Source organism: Vulpes lagopus, chromosome 7 (genome assembly GCF_018345385.1).
Source record: "Vulpes lagopus strain Blue_001 chromosome 7, ASM1834538v1, whole genome shotgun sequence".
In the NCBI taxonomy this organism is placed as follows: domain Eukaryota; kingdom Metazoa; phylum Chordata; class Mammalia; order Carnivora; family Canidae; genus Vulpes; species Vulpes lagopus.
The window spans coordinates 97,173,961-97,187,319 of NC_054830.1; the positions used below are offsets into that span (position 1 = coordinate 97,173,961).

Below are 13,359 nucleotides of genomic sequence, written 5' to 3' on the forward strand. Positions count from 1 at the left end.
GCAGTGTTGAAAAGGTGGTCTCTGCACTATCGACTTTAGTTTAGCATTTCTCTTTGGTTACTCTTTGGTGTGACTGGCAAAAATGAATGTCAAATGAAAATGAGCTTGGACTGATTTATTGTCCTTTTTCTTTGTTTCTCAACTCCCTTTCTACTTACTCTCCACAGATACAGGAAAAAATGCACAGTTGTAGAATCTTTCTCAAGTCTTCTTTCTAGAGGATCATTGGAACAGCTGACTGAAGGTAAGACTCATTTAAGGATTAAATGTTTTCTGTCTTTGAAACATTAAAACATGGTTATACTCATAAGATTCAATACTTAAGTTCATAATATAAAGTAAATGGAATATCTTTTTCTCTTTCCCATCATATTCACCCTGAAGAAGTAACCATTGGTAATAATTGGGTTAATGGCCTAATATTACCTGCAGAGTAGAGCAGAGTTCAAAGTTGATCTGCCTTTCTATAAGTCACAGCTCTTTCCACTGCACCCACATTTTTTTCTCGTAGGCTTATAGAAAAGGGAACAAAATATTCATGTATGGATGAGGGAAATGCTGAACTATTCCTGTGTTAGACATCTTAAAAATAGATGGTACTGCATTCTTAACTTTTTTTAAAAAAATATTTTATTTATTTATTTGAGAGAGAGGGGGTGAGAGCGCTTGAGATGGGGCAGAGGGAGAGGGAGAGGCAGAATCCCTGCTGAGCAGTGAACTCAATGTGGGGCTCATCACAGGACCCTGGGATCATGACCTGAGCGGAAGGTAGAAATTTAATCAACTGAGCCACCCAAGTGCCCCGTGTTCCTACCTTTTTATAATGTCTTTGGAAATGGCACTTTAGAAAATCTGAAATAAGGTATAAAGTTACTAATTACTAATTACTAAAAAAGAAAACAATAATATATGACTACACACCTATTAGAATGTGCATAATCTGAAACACCAGTAACACCAAATGTTGACTAAAATGTAGAGCCGAAGGAACTCTTATTCATGGCTGGTGGGAATGCAATATTGTACAGCTGTTTGAAAGCTTATGTCCACACAAATATCTGCATATGGATGTTTACAGAAGCTTTATTTATAATTGCCAAAACTTGTGAGCAACCGAGATGTCATTCAATAGGTGAATGGATAAATAAACTTTGGTACATCCAGACAAATGGAATATTATTTAGCGCTAAATGAACTATCAAGCCATGAAAAGACACAGAGCAACCTTAAATGCATATTACTGAGTGAAAGACACCAAGCTGAAAAGGCATCATGTTGTGTGATTCTAAGCATATGACATTCTGGAAAAGGCAAAACTGTGGAGACAGTGACAAGATCAGTGGTTGCCCAGGGATGGGGTGTAGGGATAGATTAGGGTGGAGCACAGAAGACTTTTAGGATAGTGAAAAACTTTGTATGATATCATAATGATGGATACATGTCTTTATACATTTGTCCAAACCTATGGAATGTACAACACAAGAATGGGCCATAATGTAAACTATGGACTTTGGGTAATTATGATGTGTCAACGGAAGTTCATCAGTTGTACCACACTGGTGGGGATATTGCTGATGGAAGAGGTTGTGCACACATGGAGCAAGGGATACATGGGAAATTTCTGTACCTTCCCCTCAGTTTTGCTGGGAACCTAAAACTTCTTTAAGAAATAATGTCTTAAAAAAAAAAAGAAATAACGTCTTAATTAGAAAATAATAAACATAAATAGCTTGTTACTATAACATATTCTGAAAAACAGATTATTTAGACTTTTATATCCAAAGGCATGCTTAGCTAACATTTTAGTCCAGGGTGAAGCTATTCCTTCAGTAGACTAAGGAATTTATAATTAAGAGATGTTCTTGTAAGATAGCTGTTAATAAATGCCAATGGCTAATTTTGAGAACTGGGAAACTGCCTGATAGATATCAACCAGAGTGAAGGAATACAACTTTTATAAATTAAGTTGCATTTTATTCCTAATGCTTTTGGCTGTCACTGCAACCCAAACAGACTTTGTGTTCAAGGGAGCATGTCAAAACATTGTAGCTTTAGTATGTGATTTGTTTCTCCCCTTGGTAATTTTCATTTACATCCTTGAGTGGCTGGTTGTGGGCAGGAGTCAGTATATTTAATTAAACTTTTCGTGGGTTTAACATGGAACACACCCATTCTTCTCTCCTGGCTGGAATATTGCCCTGAATGGTTTTCAAATTTCCTTTAAAAATAGATATGTAAATGCAGTACTTAGGATGTGAAAGGCATTTAACATGAAGGATACTTACATATGGCATACAGAGCTCAAATTTTCTTGCCTAAATCTCTGCCTTTTTGTTATGTCCTTTAGCTGCTCTTAGGGTTGTCCATCTGTAACTTAACACTGATGCATCCTATTCTTCTGCTCAGACCTCTGCATGGACTCAATGTTACCTATTGAAATCAAGCCCAGTTCCAGACACTTAAGATTGTCCATAATTCAGCCCCAACTTACCTTTTCAGACTCATTTCACACTCCTCACTTTACACACCTTGTGCTTCACCATTGGAGCTCCACTGGCCTTCCCCGCACACACCCAAGGCAGCAAGCAATCTGTGTTACTGAGCAGGCTTTCAAAGTAATTCCAAACCATTTGTACTTTGTGGCAAATATACCTAGGAAGAGGAAACTCAGGTGACTGTGTAAAAATTGAAGACTCCACTTTTTATCTCACTGAACACTGAGAAAATTCGGAGGTGCACTTAGAGGTGAGGTGTCCTGAAGCCCTGGGACCCTGACTGGCGATGGCTGCCAGACATGCACAGGCCCTAATTCCTCAAGTTTGTCCCCATCCATAGGCTGGCTGTTGAAGGATCTTCGCTGCCTGGTTGCTTCTTTGTAAATTCCACCTTTGGCATATGAGCATGTAGGGATTGGAACCAGTTTGTGAGAACTTGTCTGTTGTGTGTTGGCTGGCGGGGATGAGAATGGGGTCTGTGTGTGTAAGTGAGAGAAATACAGCACTAGTTCTTACCCACTTTGACCCAACAGCATTCTCACAGACATAGTTCAGTGACTTAACTTCACATAAAAATTTTCTGCTTTCTGAGCTTTTACCAAAAAGCCCAGCATGGATTGAGGGCAGTGATCTTAGTGAAAATAGCTAGCAAAAATCGAGTGCTTACTCTCCATAGTGAGCTCTGCTTGCAGCAACCCCATTTGAGTCTTTAGTTGTGAAGTGGAGATGTTACTAGCTGGACTTATCAAAAGAGGTAGCCAGTAGAGAGAGGTGGGATACCAGTACGGCAGAGCATTTCTTCCAACCCAGGCTGTTAAATTCCCCAAGCTTCACTGACTTAAATAAAATGTCAATTTGCATCCCATGGACAAAGCAGAAATCTGCTGATTTTGTTTATGCAAAGATTTCCCTCCTACCCCAATCTCCGCAAGTATAAGGTATTGTTTAGGAAGATGGGCCATGTGTTTCGGGGCACTCCATCTGTCCCTGGGATATACATAGCTTTACATTGTCCCTTTTATGAGTGCCTTGTTCTGTGCTAGATATCGCAATGATCAACATAGACTAAAATTGTGCTGGTGCTTACTCTTTTTATATCATGTCTTCTGTGTGTGAGGAATCATGACTGGGGCATGCTCGTCCCTACTTTTTCCATAGAACTCTGGAGAATTGTTGCTTTCTCTTTAAGTTAATAGTGTCTCTAATCATTGCCATGATTATCATACCTTCATATTTTAGAAGCTAGAATTCATAAATTTAAGATAGTTTATTTCAGTCTCTATAATTGTGTTTAAGCTTATGTGTTACTGTTAAGTTAAAAAGTACTATTTTTTAAGTGCTCTTAAATTTGGTTTTCTCTTGTGAGCTGAGTTTGGGTCTCTGGCACCAAGCACCTGACTCTTTGCAGTTATATTTGAATGGGGCCAAAGATGACTTCCTTAAATCATTTTACACATTCTAGGAAAATCTTGCCAAGGGACTGAGAACCGAGGTCCTCATTCTGCTTTTATGGAAGTACCAAAGCAACCTAGATTTTTGTGTCTCTCTTGGGTTCATTGATCTACGAGTCTTTTCTGAACATCTCAGAGCAATTACTGTGGACATAGGATTTTCCTTAATGTGATTTTATTTGTTTTTAATAGAGGAAATGCATGCCGAAATCTGTTATGCCGAGTGTCTCCTACAGAAAGCAGCACTCACGTTTGTGCAGGTAATAAATGTTTGGCTTCGAATCAGTAATGCCGGGGAAGCCTGCCAGTACTACATTGAAAAAATATGGCCCATTTTATGTCAGTGCTTCAGTTCTTCTGACTTAGAGTTGTAATGGAAGATACTTGTTGTTCGGATAAACTTTGACTGAGAAAAGACCCCAGGGAGCTTTGTTCCTACTCAAATGCACTTGGAGTCTGTTTCAAATTTCAGTCTATTGGGAACCACTGCCTTGTAAAGAAACTGTTTTGCAACTACTGCATCTAATTTCTGGATGCTTCTCTGTATGAGAAGTGTGCAGTTATCCCTCTTTGCATTTGCTAATGGTAGAGGGTTGCAGGCCCCGGCAAAAGAGGCATCTTTATCCTTGGCCCCATTGCCTTCTTACACCAGATGCTTCTGCAAAGCTCAGATATGCATGCATTGAGTGCCAGGCTTTTCATATATACTTCAGATTTTATTTTTCCCCTCTTTCTATTCTCATTCCCCTTTCTTGCTTTTATTTCTTCCTTTGGAAAAGCAGATTTTAAAAGTCACTAAACCAAACAGTGAATACCTTCCTTTAAGGGACATTTTAATTTTACCTCTAGGAACTATTAGAACAAGTACCTTGTTTAACATTATATCTTCCGACACTTCTAAAAAATATGGACCTTAACATCATGGCCCCATGGATGGCAATGATGGATACAGTCGGGATGGAGGTAGGGTCAAGATTGTAAGGAGGCAGAAATGCAATTGTGAAACTGCAAATCTTCCTCAATCACAATTGTTTTACACTGTATTGAGAGTTGCTTTTCTTTCTTTGTTTTTTTTCCCCCCCGAAGATTGACTTCTTAGCTTGATTCTGGTTTAGTAAAGTTGAATCAATCTGGTCTATAACCCCGTTTCCTAAAACCCTATGTATTATGAACCACATTCTTACTGCCTCAGTAAACATAATACTGGTCACAGAGACCCCCAAATTTTCTGATGTGTTTTCAAAATCAGGATTTGACAATCAAATCTGGGATTTAAAGTCTTATTTTATATGTGGGGACTTAAAATTAAACATCTGGGAGATATCTAAGATTTATCTCTCTTCCTCATGCCTCCATATCCAGTTTAGTGGTCATGCTTCTTTTACCTTTTGAAGATTTAGCCATGCCATCTCTACCTCTTCCTTCTATGAGTGTTCTAATGGGAGTGTTCATCAGCTCTTCTCTAGACTGCACAGCGACCTAGTGACCCTCTGGCTCTAATTTCTCTTACCTACAGCTCATTGTCCATTGTGCAGCTGAGCAGCCTCTCAGGGATGAGAGTCTCACCTTGTCATTGCTATACTTCAGTATTTAGTAACTCTCATTGACTATGGCAATGGTTCTGTATCTGAATATCAGAAAGAAGGCAGGCTTTTTTGAACTAAACTGGTATCTTCTCCCAAATTCCCTCCTTCCCTCTTACCCATGTGCTCAGATGCTACTGGCAGGTGTGTTGCGTACCTGAGTGGCACAGGTAGAGGTAGATTTCTTACTCCTTAGTTTTGTCTTTGTGGTAGCTTCTGCAGCAGCACTGAGTTGTGTAAGCACAGATGGCCAAGCATGCCATGATTAGTATGCTTCCTTGCCTTTTTTGCCCCTTGAGTTTTCCTTGGCTTTCAAAGGTCACATCTGCTTTGCCTTTCTTCATCTGGCCACTTCCTAATCATTTTTTGTGCTTTAAGCCCCAGTGCTTCCAGGAAGCTTCTGTGGACCTCTCCATTCCCTCCTCTCCCCTGCTCTGTGCTCTTGTGACATCCTGTTCATTATCTCCATCCATGTGCATGACTCCAGCTCTTAGCACCTTGTATTGCTTTTGTCTGATTTTCCATTCAGATGCCTGGTGTAAAATAGGCATTCAGTACATGTTTGGTGAATCATGAAACAAAATATTATTATTTGAGGCAGATTTTAATGTGATTTAAGAAATTCTTTCCTGGCCAGTCTTAGAACTTGTATAATCATAAGATTCCTTAAAATAAGAAGATAAACATTTAAGTTGCATAGTGAATTTCGTGTTTATTGATTCTTATACTAATTTAAATGTTAAAAATTTAATAATCAATGAAATTTGTAAGCTAAAATAGGTATTTCTCTTGCTTCAGAAGGATGCTAAAGTACACAAGACGTAAACACCAGAGCATCTTTCCATTTTCAATAGACTAGAAAAATATCCTCCTTGGAAATGTGAAATATGGGAATGTGTCCATTAGCACTATCTGTTGGATTAACTTCTTTTAAGCAGGTTTTGATATAATTTATTGAGAGAGTCTCTTACAATCCTAGAATGGTGACCCTGAGAATGACATTCATTTAGACCCTCTGCTTCAATTTTATGGTTGATGAGCATCAGGCAAAGAGAAGTGAAATGATTTTTCCCCCCAAAACAAAACTGTTTATTAGTGACAATGAATTTAGAATCCAGAACAATAATTTTTGTTCTAGTAATGTAGATGCGTAAAATTTACAATGTTAAATAGACTGAATGCTGAAGGATCCTACAGAAGAAGAACCATTATCCCATTTACTGGAGTGTGATGGGCTGGATAGTTTGTCTTTAGAGCATATCCTTAAATTACCCATTGTGGATTCTGTTGAACCCAGGAGAAAATTTTTGCAGTAGATGATGTTTATTGCAATAGATTTGGACTAACATATTTGGCCACTAAGTGATAAGGATTACTTCCTTAATTACTTGCTTGAAGTAATGCAGAGATTTTTAAATGTGTACTTTTTATTGCCATCTAACTTGGAAGAAAAATTACAGAAAAGCATTTCAAATGTAAAGCAAGAAGAATGTTTTAATTTAAAAACTATGTCCTCAAAAGATAGTGTTTTGTTCTAATCACACAAATACATAACTGTGAGGGCAGTATAAGGATCTTTTGCTAAGTGATCTAATTATTTAACTGAATTGTTTTCAGGATGAAAATATGATCAACTTCATCAAAGGTGGACTCAAAATTAGGACGAGTTACCAAATATATAAGTAAGTTAAAAATTAAGATGTGGTTTTTAGATGATTCTTGTACTCTGTCCACTTTGTACTTCAAAATTCTTATCAAGTACAACTAGGTTTTTTTATTTGGTGTTGGTAAAAATGCACTTGATTTTTTGGCCTACTGAGTATGTATTCAGTGTTATAGGACAATAGAATTTACATTTAAATGCTATCTTGAGAAAAATAGTTGGAATAAAACTATTGATGTAATTTCTAATTACATAATCTTAGTTTCTCTCTCCTAAAATCAGTATTTAAAATTACAGTTATGTCTTGGTCAGATGCTAGAGCAGTACTGCTTGATAGAATGTTCTGCAGGGATTCAAATGCTCAGTTAAGGTGGATCATAGTGTTGTCCGTATCTACCATATGCTTACCGATTTTTATTTAGTTGTTCTATCATTTGCTCATAGAGTTAAAAATCTCCAACTTTGATTCTGAGGTCACCCATTTCTCTCTTTAGCTCTGTCAGTGTTTGCATTATATATTTAGAGCCTCTGTTACTAGGTTTACATATATCTTAATGATTTTATCTTCCTAATGAATTAAACTTTTTATCATTATGAAATGTCTCTACTTAACTCCTTATAATATTTCTTATCTTGAAGTCTGTTTTGTTTGATAGTAATATAGCTACTCATGCTTCTTTATAATTAGTGTTTGCATGATATATATTCTTATACTTTAAACCTATCTTTGTTTATATATATATTTTTTATATTTAAATTGCATTTCTTATAAATGTGTATAGTTGGGTCTTGCTTTTTATTTTATTTATTTATTTTTTTTTAATAAGGTTTTTTTTTTTTTTAATTTTTTATTTATTTATGATAGTCACAGAGAGAGAGATTGAGAGAGGCAGAGACACAGGCGGAGGGAGAAGCAGGCTCCATGCACCGGGAGCCTGATGTGGGATTCGATCCCGGGTCTCCAGGATCGCGCCCTGGGCCAAAGGCAAGCGCCAAACCGCTGCGCCACCCAGGGATCCCCGGGTCTTGCTTTTTAATTCAGTATAACAAACAAATGATATGTTTGCACTTGTGGCTACCATTTTTCTTGTTATCTTGTCTCATTTGGTTTTCTCACTTCTTTTTAGCCTTTTTTATCCTTATTACAATTTTTAAAATATATATTCCAGTGTAATCAGTCCCTCTATTGTTTTCTTAGCTGTAGTTTAATTTTTTTTTAAAGGTCACTCTAGTAATTATATTTCTGAACTCATCACAGTCAACTTAGAGTTAGTATTGTACTGTTGCCCATAAATTATGAGATTTTTGTGAAAATATAGTTTCATTTACTACTTGTCTTTTATACTGTTTTTATGATAGTACACCTACATATGTTATAAACCCCACAATGCTTTGTCAACCTGTTTTCTGTAAAGATTTATTTATTTGAGAGAGAGAGAGAGCGAGCAAGCATGTGCAGTGCACCCAAGCATGGAGAGAAAGGGGCAGAGGGAGAGAATCTTCACTCAGACTCCCTGGTGAGCATGGAGCCAGACTTGGGGCTCAGTCTCATGACCCATCAGATCACTACCTGAGCCGGAACCAAGAGTCAGACACTTGCCAACTGAGCCATCCAGGTGGCCCAACAATAGTACTGTGGCTTTCTATATTAGTTCTAGGCACCCCACATTGAGTGGATTTGAGAGTACTTTCAGCTGAAGAGCCATGTAAATGTAAAGTCCGTATGAGAATTAATTTTTCCCATCTTTCAAAGTTCAGCTCTTCTCCAGTTTCCTACTGCTTTTTGTTTTCATTTTCCAGTGCCTGAAAATACATTTTAAGTATATATTTAAATTCTGACGTTTATTATTATTACTGTGGGAGAGTTAATCTAACATAATGTGTGTCATTATTAGAAGCAGATTTCCACTAGTGAGAGCAGAACCAAGATTTAGTATTTTAAGAGATAATTTTACCCAAAGTGATTTCATAAAATTATATTGTATTTAAAATGGTAGAGATAGGGGGTGTTTGGGGGAAATTGATATACTGTTTTTAGTTTTCTTCTTGAAATACTTTTGAGATGATGTAAAAGGATGGTAAAAAACTAATTTCTTTTCTAGTCACCAAAACTTAAAAATGGAATAAATTCAAGTAGTCTTAAAATGGCGCAAACATCTGTATCAGTGTGTGGATACATGTAGTTTTGTACATACATACACACAGACTCACACAGATATTTACTTGGGAATTAAAAATATAGGAAATTCCTATATATACATAGGTCTCTTTCAAAATAGTGGGAAAAATTAGATACTTTAATAAATGGTTTTGGGAAAATTCGTTCTTCATTCTGGAAAAAGACAGTATTAAAATAAATTCCATGTAGATTTAATATGAACAATTTTTTAAATTTTATTTATTTATTTGAGAGTTAGAAAGAGATAGAGTGCATGAATAAGAGAGGCAGAAGGAGAAGGAGAGAGAGAATCTCCAGCAGACTCTGTGCTGAGTGAAGCCCCATGCAGGGTTCCATCTCACGACCCTGGGATCATGACCTGAGCCAAAATCAAAAGTCGGACATTTAACTGACTGAGCCACCCAGGTACCTCTAATATTAAAATATTTTTTAAAGGAAAACGTAGGAAAGTATTTTTTTATAGTCCTAAAGCACAAAAGCCTTTAAACTTTTATTTAAAAATTTTTACTTTGAAATAACTTTATAATTTTTTTAACTTCAGAATTTTTACAAAGAATTTTTATATATTCTTCATCCAGAGTCACAAATGTTAGCATCTTACAGAATCACAGTATAATTATTAGAACCAAAAAACTAACAATGATTATCAATTACTAATAGTAATAACAGTTAATTAACAATAACTAACAGTATTATCAATTACTTCACTGATTTTACTCTGATTTCTCTAATTGTCCCACTAATGTTCTTTTTCTGGTCCAGAAATGAATCCAAGATTGGGGATATTGCATTTAGTTGTTACGTTTCTTCAGTCCTTTTTAATCTGAAAGAATTCATCCGTCTTCTTTATTTTTATGGCCTTGACATTTTTGAAGGATACTGGGCAGTTATTTTGTAGAATGTCTCTCGGTGGGGACTCTCCAACGTTTCTTCATGATTACATCCGGATTTTGCATCTATGGCAAAGATACCATTCAAGTGATATTGTGTCTTTTGTAGTGCATCATATCAGTAGATACATGATATCAATTTTAGAAGCCTTTTTAAGTGTGACATAAAATCAGGAATCATAAGAGATGGATGGCTTGACCAATTAACATTTCAGTTTCATCATGGCAAAATATACCAACTGTAGTAAAAAATACAAATGGAAATGTGATACAAATGATTTGGGGCAAATGACAGTGTGAGGAGTTCATAAGTTGGTAGAAATCTAAATTGGTAGAGTTTTCCCAAAGGTTGTTTGATAATATGTATTGAAATTAAGAAAGTGTATCACCTTTGACCTCAGAAGTCCCTTTTTTAGGAATTTATCCTGAGGATAATTGTGATAGATTAATTATAGTTTCAGTATTTGATGTAGGAAAAGTACTTGATGAATGTACAAGCACACTTTTAGCAGCATTGTTTATAATATGGAAAACATGGAAACAACATAAATATTTAACAGTAGGAATTTAAATTATTCCACAGAATAGAATAATATGCACTTGTTAAAAAATAAGGTAGCTCTCATGCATTTTCATAGAAAATCTTCAATATAATCTATAGAACAGTACATACTACATGATCCCATTTGTGGTTTTTAAAGATTGCATTCTTACTAAAGCATAAAACCACCTAGAAGGCTATGTGCCAGGCTGTTAACAGTGACCATCCTCTGCAGGATAGTCATGCAGGGGCACTCACACTTTCTCCATGTTATTTGAAAATTTTGTAACAATCATCTATTATCAGAAAATAGAACATTTATGTTTTGATTTAGAAAGAAAAGAATTTTGAAAATCATTTCTACCTTTTGCCATCCTATTGAATTTTTGATGTTTGAGTTTTTATTTTTTTATTTTTAAAAAAGATTTTATTTATTCATGAGAGACACAGAGAGAGGCAGAGACATAGGAAGAGGGAGAAGCAGTCTCCCCAGTCCTGATGTGGGGACTCAATCCCAGGATTCTGGGATCATGACCTGAGCCAAAGGCAGATGCTCAACCACTGAACCACCCAGGTGCCCCATTTGTTTGAGTTTTTAATGCATGTGTATGAGCATATATAATTATCTTTTTATATAACGAAATCATATACTTCATGTCATTTTGAAATTTCCTTTTTCAGTTCATGCCACAAAATTTTAGGTCATTAAATATTTTTAGTTCATCACAGATTTTAATAGCTGTATAGCATTCTATTCTGTGGTTATACCACATGTGTGTATGTATAAATAGATATACTCATGTGACTATCCTAATTAATTTCCTCCTGTTGCCTGTTTAGTTTATTTATACATTTTCATTATAAATACTAATATGATATCTCTTATAGGTAGAATTTTGTGTTTATCCGTGTAATTTCCTTAGAAAAAAATTGGATTTATTGGGTCAATGGTATGCATGTGTTGAAGATTTTTAGTATATAGTGCAAAATTATTCTGAAAAATAATTGAGTTGGCAAACTTTTCTTAAAAGGCTAGATAGTAAATATGTTTGTGCTGTGGGTCATAAGATCTCTATTGCAACTACTCAACTCCATGACTGTGGAGTATAAACAGCCATTGACAACAAATGAATGGATGGACATATTTACGTTCCCATAGTTTGCCAATCTCCATACTATAACCACCTTTTACCAAAATAGATGAAAAGTCTTCCCTTTGTCAGCACTGGTTTTCCATTAAAAAAATTAAATTAATGCTTTATTATCACAAAAGTGGCATGTATATTTAGGAAAATGGGAGAATGTAGATGAGCAGATATTAACATACAAACTTCATATTCTTTTCACACAGTGATAATAGCTGTTAAACCTTAGTATATTTTCTTTCAGAATATTTCCTATTCAAATCTAAAGATACATGCATTTTTTAATGTGCATACTCTTTTAATAACCTGCTTTTTTTCAGTTAATGATCTTTACTTTTCTATGGCAATTAAGTCTTCATTTCATGTAATACTCCATCTCTCTTCACATTTTCCTGATTGGCCGCAGATTTCTTTTACTGCTGGTATGTCTATACCAGGATGCAATACAAAACTGTCTACTGCATCTAATGTTTACGTCCATTAGGTATCTTTTATTCTAGAATAGTCTCTATATTCATGATGGTTGTTGAGAAGCCTAAGTCCGTCATCCTGCAGAATATCCCATGGATTTGTTTGTTGGCTTTCTTGAGTTTTCATTTAAGCTTGTTCTTTTTCTTAGTTAGCTTAGGCTGCCATAACAAAATATCACAGACTGGGTGGCTTAAAGAACAGAATTTTATGTTCTCACAGTTCTGGAGATTGGAAGTCTAAGATCAGGGTGCCCGCATGATCAGCTTCTGGAGAGAACTCTCCTTCGGGATTGCAGACAGATGGCTATCTTCTCACTCAGCCTTTACAGTGGTCAAGAGAGAGATAACCTCTCTCTCTTCCTCTTTTTCTAAGGTCACTAGTCTTATCAGATTAGGGCCCCACCCTTAATTACCTCCTAAAAATCCCTATCTTCATATACTCTCACACTGGGGCTTAGAGCTTCAATTTACAAATTTGGAGAGGGGCATAATTAATTAAGTCCATTGCATTCTTCTCGTCCCTTATATTCCCTATAAACTGGAAATTAGATCTCTAGGCTTACTGGATTCAGGTTAAATAAATTTGGCTAGAATACATCATAAATGAAGTTGTATGTTTTGTAATTATACAAGGTGATACATGATATCTGGTTATTCCTTATTACCTTTAAGATATATATTTGTCAGTTTGGTAAGCACTTCCTATTCATTACCAAGCGTTATATCTTTGTCATTGTTTGAATTTGCATTTCTCTGATCAAGTATTTGCCTTTTGAAGATGTGAAGGGAAGAGGGGAAATGAATAGAAAAGAAATGAAAATGAGAAATCAGAAAGATTTCCTTGGATGGAATAGGAAAAGAAAAACAACAAATGGGTGCAGTTTGATGGAATTTGCGGTCCTTTTTCAGTCTTTCATACTTGCAAGCTGTAATTTATTCAAT

At 35.8% G+C, this 13,359-nt stretch overlaps 1 protein-coding gene across 3 annotated transcripts in view; it reads left to right on the forward strand.

Moving 5' to 3' along the window:
* TTC39B (tetratricopeptide repeat domain 39B) overlaps positions 1-13,359 on the forward strand; it is a 146,903-nt gene that overhangs the window by 99,822 nt on the left and 33,722 nt on the right. For all 3 annotated transcript variants that reach the window (XM_041761387.1, XM_041761385.1, XM_041761386.1), the window contains exons 6-8: positions 168-244; positions 4,139-4,206; positions 7,147-7,211. In XM_041761387.1, coding sequence (XP_041617321.1) covers positions 168-244; positions 4,139-4,206; positions 7,147-7,211 — 210 coding nt within the window. The remainder of the gene's footprint in view (positions 1-167; positions 245-4,138; positions 4,207-7,146; positions 7,212-13,359) is intronic.